Genomic DNA, 16,816 nt, shown 5'->3' on the forward strand with positions numbered 1-16,816 from the left:
TAAGATTTGCATATGGATTATTTGAAGTGTTTGGAGTGTGTGAAGTATTTTGATTTAGATCCATAGGTTGAAGAAAAAAATAAGAAAATAAAAAGTTTTTTTTTAGTGTGAAATGTATTGAAAATAGATGTTATTTATAGTTGTAGGTTATGTTTTTAAATTTGAAAATCAAATAATCTTTTTTTATTGATGTCGACGGATACAAAATGAAAAGAACGGTCAAATATGTGACCGTTGGCACCTTCTTCATTCTCATTAAATGTCTTCGTCCGTCTTCATGACCGGTCCACAACCAACCAACCACCGCTGCCTGAGACGGTGTTCACATGTCTTTTGGCTAGCCACATAGGATGGCACGCGTGGTTTGGAATACCATACCGGATAGCCTAAGTAAAGCATATGACTTAAATATGCACGTCACCTTGTTTTAGAACTTAAACATAAAACATTTTTATTTTTTTTATGATTGCAAATAAACTAAACATGTCCATAAGGTTCATTTATTTTATTTAAACTATATTCATATACTTAAATCATATGTATCCTCGTCAAACAAAATGAAGTACAAGATCCAGTTTATCTAGGTACATGAGCTATTCTAATGATTCATCAATGTTTTGTCAATAAACAAGAGACAAATATTTTTCATGTAATTTTCAAAATAATACTATAAAACTATAACTATAACATATAATAGTGAAAACCAGACAACCCATGGACTCCGTAAGAAATTGATTATAATAAGTAACAACATTCTTTACTTTATGATTTTATACTAGGTGACTTGGCATTTCGTTAATTAGTTTATACTTCATTTGTGAAAATGAAATACAAACCCATTGCATAAATCAAACATTCCTTAAATCCATTCTTAAATCTTAATCTTACCAAAACTCTCGATACTTATACTGATAGGTGACAGAAAGACATGTCGATGTCGATTGATATCACACTATCTATATCGGGTGCACATGAACCCTTGTTAGTATTGTACATACAACAACCTACACAAAATATACTTGCTATATTTTTCCTTATATAATTACACAACCAAGAAACCAAACAAAAAGAGCCATTGGTATACATCTAAAAACACAGTAAACCATACCCCTGAAATATACATTTCACAAAGACACACGAGGAGTCGACGCCGATGATTTCTTGTGCAACTTTTGTCTCAAATGTCTAATCTTAGCATCAACTCTCGCCGAAAACCCAATCTTTGTTTCTTGTCTCGCTTTCGATTTCTCCCTTCGCCACATATGTCGATCTTCAACGTCTTTTTTATAATACTTGATTTCTTGAATCACATGATGATCCATCGGATTATAAGATCTTTGAAACGAAATATGAGCCAAATAAGGCAAATTACACGCAACCGCTACTAACAAAATACTAAGCCAATAAATGGGAGAGGGTGCGAGAGCTTCTAGAAAGATCTTGTACACGTTTCCGGAAAGATCCGGAGACAACATGCCGTATAGTATGAGGAAGATGTACCATGTAACGATGCTGAAAAGGATTAGGAAGTGTTGGATCCATGTGAAGTGGCTCATTGTGAGGGCGATTTGGGAATTCACGGAGTAGATGACACATGTGAACATTACGGTCCCCATGACTGCCATGTCAGCGGTCTGCCCGTCTGCCCGGAAAGCTTGGTCGTAGAAGATTATGATGTTGAGGAAGAATACGATGAGGGAGCAATAGAGACCGTTGCCCATCCACCCGAAGATTCTGTACCAATCGAAGAAGAGGTTTCTTGGGCCTTGTTGATATAACGCTGGAAACTGCACTTGTGTGGGATTTTGTTAATAGAATTACGGAAGGAATGGAATTGTTAGTTCTCATTCCATCATATATATAATAAAATTTAAGAAAAATCTAACCTGTAAGCAGATCTCAGAAGAAACATCTTGCTCAAAAACCCCGAGTGAAATCACTGGCAATGATGTAAGAACAACATTGAATAATAACATATACCAATCATCATAAACCGATTGTCCCGAAAACCCGGTAAATGCCTCAAAGTAGAATAGCGTTAGCCCAAAAGCAATATTCTTGTAGAAAAAATAGCAAATCTGCAATATAACAAATTTAAAATCAATCAATTAATGGCTGACATAAGAGCATAGTGCCCACATTAGGAGAGATTAATTAATTCGTACCATTTGAGCGATTCTTTTATAGCACCAATGACCATGTACAACAAGAAGCCTTTCAAGAAACTGAAATTGTGCAATAGCAAAATCACTAGCCATCACGGCCTACAAAAAAGTAAAAATAAAAATAAAAAGTTTAATAAGTAACAATTTATGTCAGAAAGAGCGTTTTAAGTTTTAACACGTATTACAAACCTGCATTCCTTCAACACCACTGATTCCGACTCCGATATCTGCTTCTTGAATCATTCCGACGTCGTTTGCACCATCTCCAATTGCTAAAGTCGTTTTCCCGGTTCCTTCTTTTACCAATCTCGTAACCTAATATAAACATTTACAAGTTATATATGTAAATTATAGGAAACTATATATATTTATATATTCAATTTGTGACAAAAAAAAAAAATTACCAACGCCTTTTGTTTAGGGGAGACACGACAACATATGACAGATGCGCAATCAACGGCTAAATTCAAGAATTGAAGCTTCAAATCGTCCTCTAAAGCGTACGTTAATGTCTTCCCATCAATTATTAATGCAAATGCAGCATGAGGATCTTTTTCGAGTTTAACCATTTGAGAAGCATTGGTAATTTGCATCAAAATATTCTCCTTAACACCCTGATCACAAAAAAAAAAAAAAAAAAAAAAAAAAAAAAAAAAAAAAAAAACAATGAAAACTGTTTTCTTCATGAATTGACATTTAAATATGCACAAATACCTTGTTGGAATTGTGGTTTAAAACGTCGATGTTTGTTGTTATACATATCTGCTTCATTCCATGCCGAAGTAAACTGCAAGCAAATCTGCACAATCCACGATAACTTTAAATGAGACTAAAAGACCATTTTACCCTTGCATTCCAAAAAACGAATTTCACAATATTCATCAATTTTTAACATGAGAGGAGTTGGGAGAAAAAAAAAGTAGAAAGGAAAATAGGTAAATGGTCAGTGTCTTAATACATTAAGCCAGGTTTTGTGGCTCAATTCATTAAGTCAAAAAGAAACAGCCCTTAACTTTCTGTTGCTAAATTTCATGCCCTAATTTGGATTTTGGATCATACCCGATATTGATTGCAGTTTCCATCTTGTCCCCCGTGAGAACCCAAATTTTAAGGCCAGCTTGAGCAAGTTTATCGATACATTGAGGCACCTATAAAAAAAAGACGATTTTACCCTCGAAAAAAAAAAAAAAAACTTGAATAACATTCTACTAATAGATACATAGATACATACGCCTTGCTGTAATTTGTCCTCAACAGCAGTAGCACCAACAAGGATCAAGTCTTTTTCCATCATGTCTGATAAACGTTCAAGCATAGCATCCCGATCACCATTAATGGAAGTTTTAGCTTTCAAAAACTCATCATTCCAAGTGAAATATTCTGATGGATCAAGTATTTTGTAAGCAAATGCAAGCGTACGTAATCCAGCTTCTGCATATTCATTTAGATGTCTTTTTGTCGCTTCTTCAAATGATCTTCCATTTTTCGATAAACGATCAAAGATGATGCTACAAAGAGAATCAGATGATGATAATTATAGCATTGCACTTTTATATATTTTCTTATTAGGAAATTGTACTTCAGAAAAAAAAAAAAAAAAAAAAAAAAAAAAATTGTCCTACCTGTCTGCACCTTTGCATAGTAGGAAAATTTGTCCAGTTTCATCTTGAATGATGACAGACATCCTCTTTCGTTTGCTTGTGAAATCCAAAAGATTTAGAAGTTTGTATTCCCTGATCCATGATAATATTTAAGAATAAAAACATTAATTAATAACTATAGTCATTCTTAATGTGTTAAGTCAAAGAGAAAGAGTTGTATATATCTGTCCAGATTAAGGGCTTAATGTATTAAGTCAATTACATTAAAAAGAAGCAACCACTTAATTGAGATCATATTAATACCTTTCAATTGGCTCATGAGATGAAGGGTGTTTTTCACGAACAAATATACTCGATTGAGTTCGTTTGCAGTATTCAAATCCAAACTCTCTTGCTGCAACAAGGAAAGCTCCTTCATCTGGTGACTCAGCTTCATAAGTCAAACCCCCAGTCAACTCATTTACCTCAGGAATTGCAGTGTGACAAAGAGCAAGAATCCTTAAAAACATCAAAACAACATCTGCATTTGGCTCTTTATACCAATTCCCATTCATCAACCGAATATCTTCAAAACTAAACCCTTTGATTCGATTCTGAGAGCTTCCACTTGTGGGGCCCGGTAAAACCTCCAATTCAATTTCCGACGCGTGTCGGGTCCCGGTTCTTGACATATCATGAACCTCCATAGCCATTTGAGTTGCAGCAGCAAGTTCCACTTCACTAGAACGAATCCCATACTGGGTCCCACCTATTGAGCATTTTAAAAAATCCATTTGATTACATGTCAATGTCCCGGTTTTATCAGAAAGAATCGTGTCCACCATTCCTAACTCTTCATTCAAATTCGATGTTCTAGCTTGAGCAGGTGTACATGTGTCCTCATCATACATGTTTATATCTTGATTTATGAAAAGTGCTTGTAATACCTTCACAAGCTCAATGGAAACATAGAGTGAAATGGGTATCAAATACCCGTAAAGAATAAGAGCAGTGATTAAATGAATACAACCCGAGGTAAACGGGCGGGTCGGGTCGTATAACCGTTTTTCATCGTGAGGAAGATACCAAAAGGGCGTTTGTTTACTTGTCTTGATTGCAAACCCTATTGAACTTATCAAAGAGATCAACACAAGAAGTGTGAAAAGAACATAGATGATTTTATCCATTTGTTTCTCAATTGTGCTTCTTTTCGAGGGCGATTTCGTCGCATTTTGCATAACTTTGCTATCATGACCTGAGAATATCACCACCCCATAAACATGAGAAGTGTTTCGAAGCTTGGAATCCCTTAGAAGAATTTGGGTGGTGTCAAGAGGGTAAATTTGTCGATCATATTCGAAATTACCCACGAATGAGTACAAATTAGGGTTTGGATCTTCACATTTGATTGTTGCTTTGAAATCTTGAAAGCTTTGATCATCATCTAAAGGTAAAGTTACCTCTAGAGATCTTTTAACTTTTAAATTTGTCTCTCCATCTAAATTCATGGTTTCCACATAACAAATTCCGTCTTCATAACTAGATGATAGAAACAATAAATCTGCAGGAAAAAACTGGTCTTTTTCAACTTTGACCACATCTCCAACTTCAACTTTCATCCATGGCTTTTTAACAAATACACCATTTCCAATATGGACTGAAACTTTTCGCATATTTACCTTCATGTCCTGCATAAATCGGTGCCAATTTTCCACAGCTTCTTTTGTCATACTAAGCCCGATTACAAACACCAAAGGTGCAATCATACTGTAGGGTGAGAAAGGTGAAACAGGTGAGATAGATAGGGCTGCAGCTAGGAGGAAATACAAGTTTGCAACTCGCCTGAATTGCTCAAAGAGGGCTTTGGGTAGAAAGGTTATGACATTGTACTTTGTGGTTGATATGTAATTTGAAGAATATTTGAGGGGTTTTTTTCTATGGAATCCGGGTTCATTACAACAAACATGTCTTGAAAATCCTGGCCCTTGAAACTGATGAGGCTCATCGATTGATTCACGAGGTGGTCGAATGCATCCAAATGTGTAGAGACTGCTTCTTTTTAGCCTAGCTCGCATCCTTCCATGAGCCATTATATGAGATTTCAGCAGAATTTAGAACACCAGGGTAACTTTATTGATTTGGCCACGATAAACTTATAAGAATGCTGGATTTACCTCCTGCAAATGTTCAATAGATTAGATTGATGTTAATAAGCGCAATTTGTGCCTAAATATGCTCATAGGAGTCGCAGATTTGGCTTTGGAATTTAGTCAAATAGTAGAGCGGCAAACTGTAATCGTTTATCGCAAAAGCAAGAAAACAGTACATGAACCTGAATTGGAACAATACTCATGTGGTTTTGATTTTAAGCAGTGATGATACGAATTGGGATAACAAAAAAAAAAAAAAAAAAACGAAGATCAGATTAAAACCCTTACCCCTACAGCGTAACAGACGAATGTTAGTCAAATTGAAAGATGAATTTACAAAACTGTAAGAACCTTGATTGTGGAAAAGGACAAATCAGCTCAACGAAAGCTAGAGTGAAGAAAAGAATATGCATTGCCCAAACATGAATCAAGCAGAATCCATTGGTTCTTATGAAGTAATTCAAACAAAAATTCCAACACCCAAAAAAGGAAAACCAAAATACAGTAAAAGATAAAGGTTAAAAAGTGTACCTGATAAGCATGAGATTTCATCAAGAAAAACGAAAATGGAACCAGACCCATTTGAAGGCGATGAGATCAAAGAATGCCAGCTCGTTTTGTTGTAGAGATCGTGACAAATTGGAGAGCAGAAAAAGGGTTCAGGCAACGGAAGAACAAAGCCCTCTTTCTCCGTCGTCTCTTCCACTTAATTCTAGTTTAGAGTACTCAAAACTACACTACTATAATTAATTCTGAAAATTTCATAACATAAATTCATTAAAATGATCTTTGCATTTATTGATGCGTAATTTATTTGAAATTTTAAATTACTGGTTTTTTGGCAATTAATTTGATCATAAAATTATAATGTAAAGTGTGAAAAAAAAATGTTGTTTTCTCTTATGCAAGAAGTTTAGTTTGAATCGGTCAAACCTACTCCGACCCATACTCGAATGAGACGGGTCACACTTAACCTACGTGGCACAACCAAACTTAAATATGGGTCCATCTATTTCCTCTCTTATTTTCTTACTTTAAAATAAATACAACTTTATGCCATTTCCCATGGTGAAATTTATTTTTGTTAATATCAATGTTTTAAAAATCGGGTGGCCAGTTGAATCTGCGAAAGATAACGGTTCAACCAGTCTTTTTGATTATTTAAAAATTGAAATGAATGGACTATTTTTTTATATAAACTCAATTGAAAAAGAAGTGATTCGTACACAACAGTTTTTTGTCATACACAACAATTAATGCATTATATAGTTGTATAATACAACATTTTAAAGAACCAATTATTGTGTATGGAGAAAAATTGTTGTGTACGGATCAACTCCCCAATTGAAACAGTTATACTGAACTGTTAAAAACAGCTATGAAATTAATTTTGAGAAGAAAATAATAATGTTTTCTATTAAAATAAAGTTGATAGAGAATTTCATTTACTAAGTGAAACATAAAATTGATCCATTTAACATCTTAATGTCTCAAAATTTCTAATTGGACTTGATCTTGAGACGTTTGTATTCATCTAAAATTACATTTTTGTTTTGTTTTATATTTCAGACAAAATTGCAAAAGTGGTCCTTGTGGTATGCATTATTTTGGGGTTTCAGTCCAAACCTGGACTTTTTTTTATTCATGGTCCTTTTGGCCTAATTTGTACGTAGAATTGGTCCCCCGACTTAACTTCCGTTAAGTTGTTGCTGTTAACCCCCTCATGTGTCTCGCACATGAGGGTATATTTGTCTTTTCACTTATGAAGGACCATTTTTGCACCTAAAAAAATATATCCCTATTTTAAAAAAAAATTAATATCTATTTATTTATTTTAATAATTAAAAAATAAAAAAACACTCTCTCTCTCTCTCTCAACCCAAAACACATTTAAGAACATATACATACATACTCCATTTTTTTCTTGTTGAGGAGATATTTGATTCCATAACAGCAGGAAGAATGGTGAGCTCTTTTGGAATCATTCCAATGAGATTTTTGTTAACAAGGATGAGTATTTGAAGCAATTTCAAAGCAAAAAAACTCAGGGGAAATCGAACCTGTGAGCTCTATCTTTGAAAGTTAACAATGGTGATGTTGCCATTGTTGCACGTAATCCCAAACATGAGCCTCCAACCAACAATTCACCATTGTTATTCCTTATATCAGATGCTATGATTTTGTTGGTTGACTGGAAAACCAGAAAGAAGAAGCATAGGGTGACTTTAGTCGATGAACACACACACACACACACACTTTTATTTCAACTAAATAGCATAATCTTACAAGACATGTTGTTGTGAATAGATGGTAGAAGGTGAAATCGAACAGGGAGATGATCCTGCAACTTTAATTACATAATAGTGATGATGGGTTGAACCGATTCCAGATGCATAAAACATGATTTAAGAATAAATGATACTAATCTACAACAACGACGATTTCATATACACAATGGAGATGATGTTCCTAGTGGAGAAGATTTAAGAATCAAGGTGGAGACGTGAATCCATCTGCTCCAGCGGCCTTTTGGTTGTTCTTTTCTTGTCCGATCAGCAGAAAACACAAAAGGGGAAGAGGCAAGGCAGATCGGCGACTTCAGGGGGTGTTTTGTTGTGTTGTTGACGGGCAAAGGTGGAGGGGACAACCAATCTTTGGAGAACCCCTTTGTGGTTCTACTCCTCGTCGCCGACAGTAGCAAACCGGAAGAGACAAGGTGCAACATCAGTCGACCGTCAAGCAGATCTATAGCCTCTGATGAACGATCATGGTGGTGATGTGGCTTTGTGGCTCTGAAAAGAAATAATGGATTTCATCTCTGCCACCGGCTTCAACGAAAATAAGTGTTTGTTCTTGAGTTCTTGAAAACCCAAAAATCTTGGGTCAATGGTGTGGAGAGAGAGAGAGAGAGAGAGAGAGAGAGAGAGAGTTTTTATTTTTTTAATTATTAAAATAAATAAATAGTTATTAATTTTTTTTTTAAAATGGGGATATATTTTTTTAGGTGCAAAAATGGTCCTTTATAAGTAAAAAGACAAATATACCCTCATGTGGGAGGCACATGAAGGGGTTAACAGCAACAACTTAACAGAAGTTAAGTCGGGGGACCAATTCTACGTTCAAACTATGCCAAAAGGACCATGAATCCAAAAAAGTCCAGGTTTAGACTGAAACCCCAAAAAAATGCATACCACAGGGACCATTTTTGCAATTTTGTCATAAAAGAATAATTTTTTCTACCACATACCATATGATATATTCTCAATGCATTTTCATTTGAAAGTTTAATTACCTTTCTACCATTTAGCCTTGTAATTGCAATGTTCTATTTATAACTTAATTTATTCATATACTAATCGCCACCTTAAATTACCTTTTTACCAGACACGAACCAACTGTTGCTCGCAGTCGATCACCGCCCCATTAGGGCTCAACCAATCCATGCGTATGATGACCTTGTTCCCACACAAAGTTATAGGAACCAAATCCACGAGGTAACGCTCGTCATACATCCTCAATACAAAATCTTTGTAAACCTCTGATGCCCGGACGGATCGGTCGTCCGCAATCTCGACCTCTAAAGGACAATCCAACATGCCTAAAGACTCAACAAACCTCTTGCTGAGTGCATGAGATACGAATGATCGGGTAGCTCCCAAGTAAAATAACACCTGTACTGGGATGCCATTCACATGGAACGATCCTAAACAAAAAAAGACATAATATAAATATCAAAATTGACATATAATAAAAGTTAGGGAGAAGAAACATATCCGTCACCACATCCGGTCTGGCACGCACCTCCTCGGTGGTCAACTGGAAGGTTCGACTCCTCACCACTGGAGCATCTATCTTGCCCTGTCGGCCATCCGTAATTCGCAGGATCGTTGGAGCTGGTGCCACCACTAGCGCTCTTGATGTCAATCTCAGACAGTTGGCCTTTTATGGCCCCTTTGATTGCAATGAAAGCAAATAAGGTATGATGTCTGAATGGTGGGGGTAGGGCTGTGCAATCCTTGCTAAAGTGCCCAGTCTTGCCGCAGTTGTAGCAGCCCAATCCCCCAGCTCTGCAAACTGAAGGGTTTTGAGCACTATAACATACCTATGGTGCACATGCAAACCTAATGCTTCAGATCTAAGTTTTCTCTACTTATACATGCAATAAACATTTTTCCAAAGCATGAAGCCTAACTAGCATGCAACTTGATATATGAATCATAAAAAACTAGTTAGAAGATTACCTCTTGTTGTAGCTTGTATTACTTGGCCTTTAAGAGCTTAACACATCAAGTGTGATGCCTCAAATGCTTCACAAAACACCACCAACAATTGGATGACTTGGGAGAAAGGTTGGAAACCCTAAAATCGGCTATACCCTTGCTATGTCACACATGCATCCGATTTTGGGTTCTAAGGGGTTACATATATAGTGTTAGAATTCCAAGAGTCATATGAAACCCTAATTCTTACATTTAGGCTCGTGATCCATAAATCATGTGGACTAACTCTTCATGGACTCTCACATAAACCTAGTCAATCATGGATCAATAGCCCAAACCATATGTATCACTAATTTGCACAATTAGTCCCCGTTAATTTAATTAGTCTCTTTTGATCACTAAATCAATTCCAAATTAATTCCTGATCAATAATAATTAAATAATATGATTTCTCCATTAATATATTATACTTATAATATATTAATAAATAATAACTAACCTCTTTCTCAAATGTCAATCCTATTAGATTGTTCTGGTGAATGCAACCAAAATGGACCATGTTACTCTCGGGTCAAGTACATACCAATTATAGTTATGGGCATAGACACCTAATCCAACACAAACTCCCTCGTGTGGCCTATCATATTTCCCACAGCAGCTCCGACCCTGCTGCCCCTTCGACCTTGAGTGGAATCCCTTGGGTTTCTTCCCAGAAACCCCAGTTGTCTGCCTAGTCTTAGCCTTCCTCTTCCTGATGTGCTCTATATCAATCTCCCTCTCCCTCTCCCTCGCCCTTTTTATCATGTCATCTAAAGTCGGGCATGTCGAGTAGCTGACATATTTCCGAATGTCAGCTCTCAACATGTCATGGTACCGGGTTTTCTTCGTCTGCTCATCCCCCGCGTACTGAGGCACCATGTCACACCCTAAAACCACGAACGGCGAAAACGTTCAGGGGTGGAGGACGTCATGTACAGTATCACAACAGTGTAAAATAGTAAACAAGCAACAACATCATCCATTGCATTATAAGTAAAGTTTTAATACATGTGTGTTCTTTCATTGTAATAAGACACCAAAAATATACAATCAAAATAAAAGACGAGACTTGTCTGCTCCGTCTTCTCAAAACCTGGCCACCGTACCTGTCTACTGATGACCTAAGAATACAAGTTATTTTGAAAGAGAGTACCAACTTTAAAGCTGGTGAAGTCATAAGTATTTAAGTGTCATTGTCTTGCTTACTAAAAGCTTTTTTAAAAGTCATGTAAACCTTTAAATGAAAATGTTTGATGAAAGTATGAAAAGCCCTAGAAAATCCCTTATTTTCTACCAGTGTGAGATGTAGTCTTCTACCAAGACCCGAATGTTTTGTAAGTAAAATGATAGTTTTTCCTTCTATTGACTAGTACTAAAGTACTTAGTCTAACTCATCGTTTATGTGAAAGTATCACAAAATAAAGTAAACAGGAAAAGTATGATCATATAAGTGTTATCCCTGGATTACCAGGATTAACACGACATCGCCAAAGCGAAAGGGTATAACCTAATGAACATCCGAAGATTGTTCAATTAACCCCTGTAGCGAACAGAAGGTTCCAGGAATGGTTAGTCCCGTAACAGGCTCTACATCGCTGTAAGAGAAATAGATAACCTAATGAACATCCGAAGATTGTCCAATTAACCTCTGTAGCGAACAGTAGGTTCCAGGAATGGTTAATCCCGTAATTGACTCCTAATATAAGTAATAACAACCTAATGAACATCCGAAGATTGTCCAATTAACCTCTGTAGCGAACAGTAGGTTCCAGGAATGGTTAGTCCCGTAACCGACTCTACATCGCGATAAGCGAAATAGATAACCTAATGAACATCCGAAGATTGTCCAATTAACCTCTGTAGCGAACAGTAGGTTCCAGGAATGGTTAATCCCGTAAATGAATCCTAATATAAGTAATAACAACCTAATGAACATCCGAAGATTGTCCAATTAACCTCTGTAGCGAACAGTAGGTTCCAGGAATGGTTAGTCCCGTAACTGACTCTACATCGCGATAAGCGAAATAGATAACCTAATGAACATCCGAAGATTGTCCAATTAACCTTTGTAGCGAACAGTAGGTTCCAGGAATGATTAGCCCCGTAACTGACTCCCGTTGACCGGGGATAGGCAGGACGATTTACTAAAGGTACTAATAATTCATCCTAATGAACCGAGGTTCAAGTATTCATGTAAGTATACACAGGTTGATATATCTACGTAAAGGTATTCATGTAATGTGTTCATGTAAGCGTGTTCATGTATCATGTAAGCATATGTAAAGGTACTCATGTATCAGGTAATGTACTAGTAAAGACTCATGAATGAACTGACTCTTGTGTGATTCCTTATAATAGGAATAATGTTTGATATCTTCTAACTATCCCTATGATGGTTAAATGAAAGGTAATTGGTTGTTTAAGTAGGTTTATACACCCTTGCTACACAAGAGTGTGGGAAACTAAATGAAGGATGGAAACTATAATCTCTAACATATATATGAACATATGCGTATAAGTATAGTTTGATTCAAGAAGGTAAAAATGGTTTTGTACGACATCTAAGAGTTTTGAACAATAATTAACAATGACTTGATGTCATTTTAATAAGTATTTCAAAAGTAATACATTTGATAACAAAGTATTTTTAAGATAGAAAAACCATTTCATGCATCACATTTTGTAGTATGTGAAATATGTTGAATGAAAACACAGTTATAAAATACATATAAATGATTTAATAACATGTTGTTTTCTACTTGTATTCCCCCCATTAAAGCATTTAAAATCATTTAAAACATTGATTAGGGGTATGGACTCACCTATAGATGGTGATTTGGATGAACTGGACGGTGTAGGATTGTTAGGCGTCAAGTGAGGACTTGTACACACACTACGATCCCAATGAACATATAATCACACATATATGCACTCAATTAGTCTTAAATTACTAATTGATAATGTTAAGACATCCTAGACATAATAAACACTTTATATAAGTGTTTTAAGCCCTAAGGATTGCATCTAAGCTATTGTGGGACAAGGCACTTGTGTTTAGGGTTCCAAAGGACCCCATATATGAGTGTACTCTCCATATACCATCACACATGGAGTTCATGGTTGTAAACTCTTGAGTTTACGGCCGTGAACTCACCATCTTGGTGATATTTTGTGTTTTGAAGTCCCAAATGATCCCTAGAATTATTCCAACTTGGTGGTTAAATTCTTGGAAGGGTTTAAGGCATAAAAACACCCCTTTGAGGATTTTACGGCCCTAAGGCCATTTCCCTTAGAGTTTGTGGTCGTAAACTCTTAAGGATGGGTGTTTTTGATGCTTTCAAGTCTCTTGCACAAGTGGTATAGGTTCTAGACTTTTATTCCAAGCATATGAAGGCCTTTGACACACTTTGGTGCCCTTTAATCATGTTTATGGCCCAAGAACCATTTCATGGCCATAAAATCACTTTGGAAGGTGTTTTTGATGGTTTAATGTCCTTGATTTATGTGGGAACAATTCTTAGAAATTGTCTAAGGCTTTAGGTGCCTTAAAAGCACCCTTTTGTGCATGATTTTGGAGTTCACGGTCCAAGATCATCTTGGGCCGTGAACTCCCAAACTTGGGTGGTTCTTTGATGTTTTCTTGTCCCTAATACACTCCTATACAAGTCCAAGGCAGTAGTATATCTCGGGGGAAAGGCTAGGCATTGCTTTCGGGAGTTTACCGCCCAAGAACACCTTGGGAGTAAACTCCTAAATCTAGTGATTTAGCTATTTAATCTATGTTATGAACACATTTAAAGCTATATAACACTACTAGAGAGGGGTACTCATGATTTGGGATGAAAACCCGAAGATCCGTGAGAGAGAAAATGGCTTTTCTCTAGTTGGAAATGCGAATAATGAATAAATTTGGTTCAGAATTCTATTTATAGTCCTGAGATATTTTTGGCAGAAAATATTTTTATTCCCGAAATGATCTCTAATATAATAGAGTGTTGGAATAACAGTGTTGCACAAAACCCTAGTGCACCCACTCTCTTGATATTTCCTGAAGTGTAAACCTTGAATTACTTAAACTTACACGAAAAAGTCTGAAAATTAACTGTGACTGCTATAACTTCTATTGAAGTGATATAGTTTGTACAGAATGGAAATTTCGGGTTGTCACACACCAGTATGGCCCTCTCCCTAAACTTGGCAGTGATCTCCTCCACTGACTTAGTCGTCTGTCTCATATCCAGAAACTCCCTGGCTAGGTGCTGATTTTCCACAGCTGGCGCAAACTCAACTCGAAATCTAGTCACAAAGTCTGACCAGGTCATAGCCACAATGGCGGGGGCTCCCAACGTGTCAATGACTTCCTCTCACCAGTCTTTGGCCCTCTCTCTCAAGCAACCGACAGCAAATCTGACCTTCAACCCCTCAGGGTAGAAGCTCGTCACCTACGCAGACTTAATGTCTGCGATCCATCATCTCTCCATAATGGGGTCCTTCACCTCGCTGAAGTATGGCGCTCCGTATCCCCTGAAATCCTTAAAGGAGAGCGTACGAGTCCCTGACTGGCCAGGTGCCATGTCACTCCTGAATGCCCCAAGGCGATCCTCCATTAGCTCAATGATCCATTCCTTGATCGACCTGAAAATCATCGGGGTCGCCTCAAGGGTGCCTTTCGTAATCTCGGATGCAATGAACTCGCATAATTTGTTATCAACTGGCTCAGAACCTGTACCTGAACCTGACCCAGACCCTGAACCTCCTGCTCCATGACGTGTCATCACCATTCTAAAACAAACCACACAATCATCAGAGTTATACATAATATAGAGAGACCTTATACTTACTACAAGTTCCCTGGTTTTATCTCGGCTCTCCTTGATTCGAGTACGGATCCTCTGTTGTCAGTAGTACGGGCCCATACTACCTTCCACATCTATTCGTACTTTCTTCAAGAATTGCCTTGACTCCACCAAGTCCCTTTCACTACTACTGCTTGCAGCACTAATCTCATCCTAGGCTTACCCTAGGGTAATCTTCGACCCACTCTCCACCATCAGCTGCATAAGAAGTTGTGACATCCCCATTTTCACAGCCAGAAAAAACCGATTTTGTTTATGATTTATAAAAATCAGAGTATCTCTTTAAATAAAAACGTTGCGTAATTTGTTCCCAAAAAAACATGATAATTTCATTATCAAAGCATTTCCAAAGAAATGTATTTTTATTCCTTTTAAAACATTTGGGATGTCATCGTCAATACAGAAACATAAGCATAAACAGAACTTATATTCATTTACACCAGTGATCTATATCTCCTTAATCTCTCAGTGTAATGTTACTTCACATCGTCACCTGTGATACAAGTAAACTGAGTGGGTCAGGTTGGGAAACCTGGTGAGTACATAGGGTTTTCAACCCACAATAATATAATTATTATGTTTAATCATCAAACGATTAACCCAATTACCCATCCCCATTATCTTCTTTATTCCTAAGTACCTTCCCTAAGGATTTATCCTAAGGGTCGTCTCCTACATCATATTTACCACTCATCTCCTTACATCGCATTTCCTTATATGTTTGTTACTAAGGACTCTCCCTAAGGATTATCGCCTACATCGCATAGACAATATTGATTCAGGGATTACTCCCTCAATACGTGCCCAACAAGGGTTAGGGTATCATCGCATGAATACGTAGTTACAACATCGCCTGAACTCGTAATTCATAGTAAGGGGTTAGAGTATCATCGCATGAATACGTAGTTACAATATCGCATAAACTCGTAATTCATCACCTACAGGTTATGAGCCAGTTGGTGTTTCCACGGGGTTGTCTATAATAGTCGTGGTCGCCATCTATACTCTAGTAGATGACTACATCTCCAAATTGCCGGACAAGGTTATAGTATCTTTCATCCTACATCACCGATTCATCATCACCTATCTATCCTCACCTAATTATCATCACCTATCTCTCATCATTTTATTTCATCACACATCAACTATTTCATCTACCCATGTTTCATCCCGACATATTTGTAGATATAAAATAAATATATAGTTTAAATCATTTAAAACATGTATAAAATCATTCATCCAACATAGACAGCAAGTATCCAGATCATATGCACATATGGCACGTAATTTATATAAAATACTTCATATCAACGTGTAAGATGAAAGTAACTATGCACTCACTTGAAAAGGTGGTGATTCCGAACTCAGTCAGCGCTTTGCTTCTTAAAAATAATTTCCTTCGACGAAACCTAGTATTATTACCACTAGAGTTTAGTCTATTATTCTCCGAGACTAATTAATAGTCTAGCTATTATTACTATTATATAAACGTTAAACAATACTTATATAACACATAATAATAGCCAAAGTACTTATTATAAGTTCCTAATAACGTTACTATAATTAAATAAAAGTTATATTAAAAATAGCGTAGGCGTGACTCACTTACAACGGGTTTTATAGAAAGCCGGGCTTTGCTTGGAGAAGCGTTCCCGAGCCGAAAAGCTCTTCTTCTCGGATCCGTCGAGCACTCTGGGGCTTCCGCCTCGTGCTAGGGAGGTTCCTTAGGCTTTTCGGGGGGTTTCGGGGCTAGAGAGAGGTTCTAGAGAGAGAGTAAAGAGAAGAAAGACTGGGAAAGGTGTGAAG

At 36.8% G+C, this 16,816-nt stretch overlaps 1 protein-coding gene across 1 annotated transcript; it reads right to left on the reverse strand.

Annotated features, from left to right (window-relative positions):
• Positions 1-839: 839 nt before the first annotated feature.
• Positions 840-6,736, reverse strand: LOC145102883 (putative phospholipid-transporting ATPase 4). The gene is made up of 11 exons (XM_079040384.1): positions 6,427-6,736; positions 4,070-5,922; positions 3,788-3,898; positions 3,397-3,673; positions 3,225-3,313; positions 2,880-2,964; positions 2,570-2,779; positions 2,355-2,480; positions 2,166-2,264; positions 1,887-2,078; positions 840-1,787 (listed from the first exon to the last, which is right to left on the reverse strand). The coding sequence occupies exons 2-11, from the start codon at positions 5,833-5,835 to the stop codon at positions 1,125-1,127; spliced, it is 3,618 nt and encodes a 1,205-aa protein (XP_078896510.1). The 5' UTR covers positions 5,836-5,922; positions 6,427-6,736; the 3' UTR covers positions 840-1,124.
• Between the last annotated feature and the right edge of the window lie 10,080 nt (positions 6,737-16,816).

Source organism: Lactuca serriola, chromosome 4 (assembly GCF_051521515.1).
Source record: "Lactuca serriola cultivar US96UC23 chromosome 4, Lser_US96UC23_V15, whole genome shotgun sequence".
NCBI classification, from domain to species: Eukaryota; Viridiplantae; Streptophyta; class Magnoliopsida; order Asterales; family Asteraceae; genus Lactuca; species Lactuca serriola.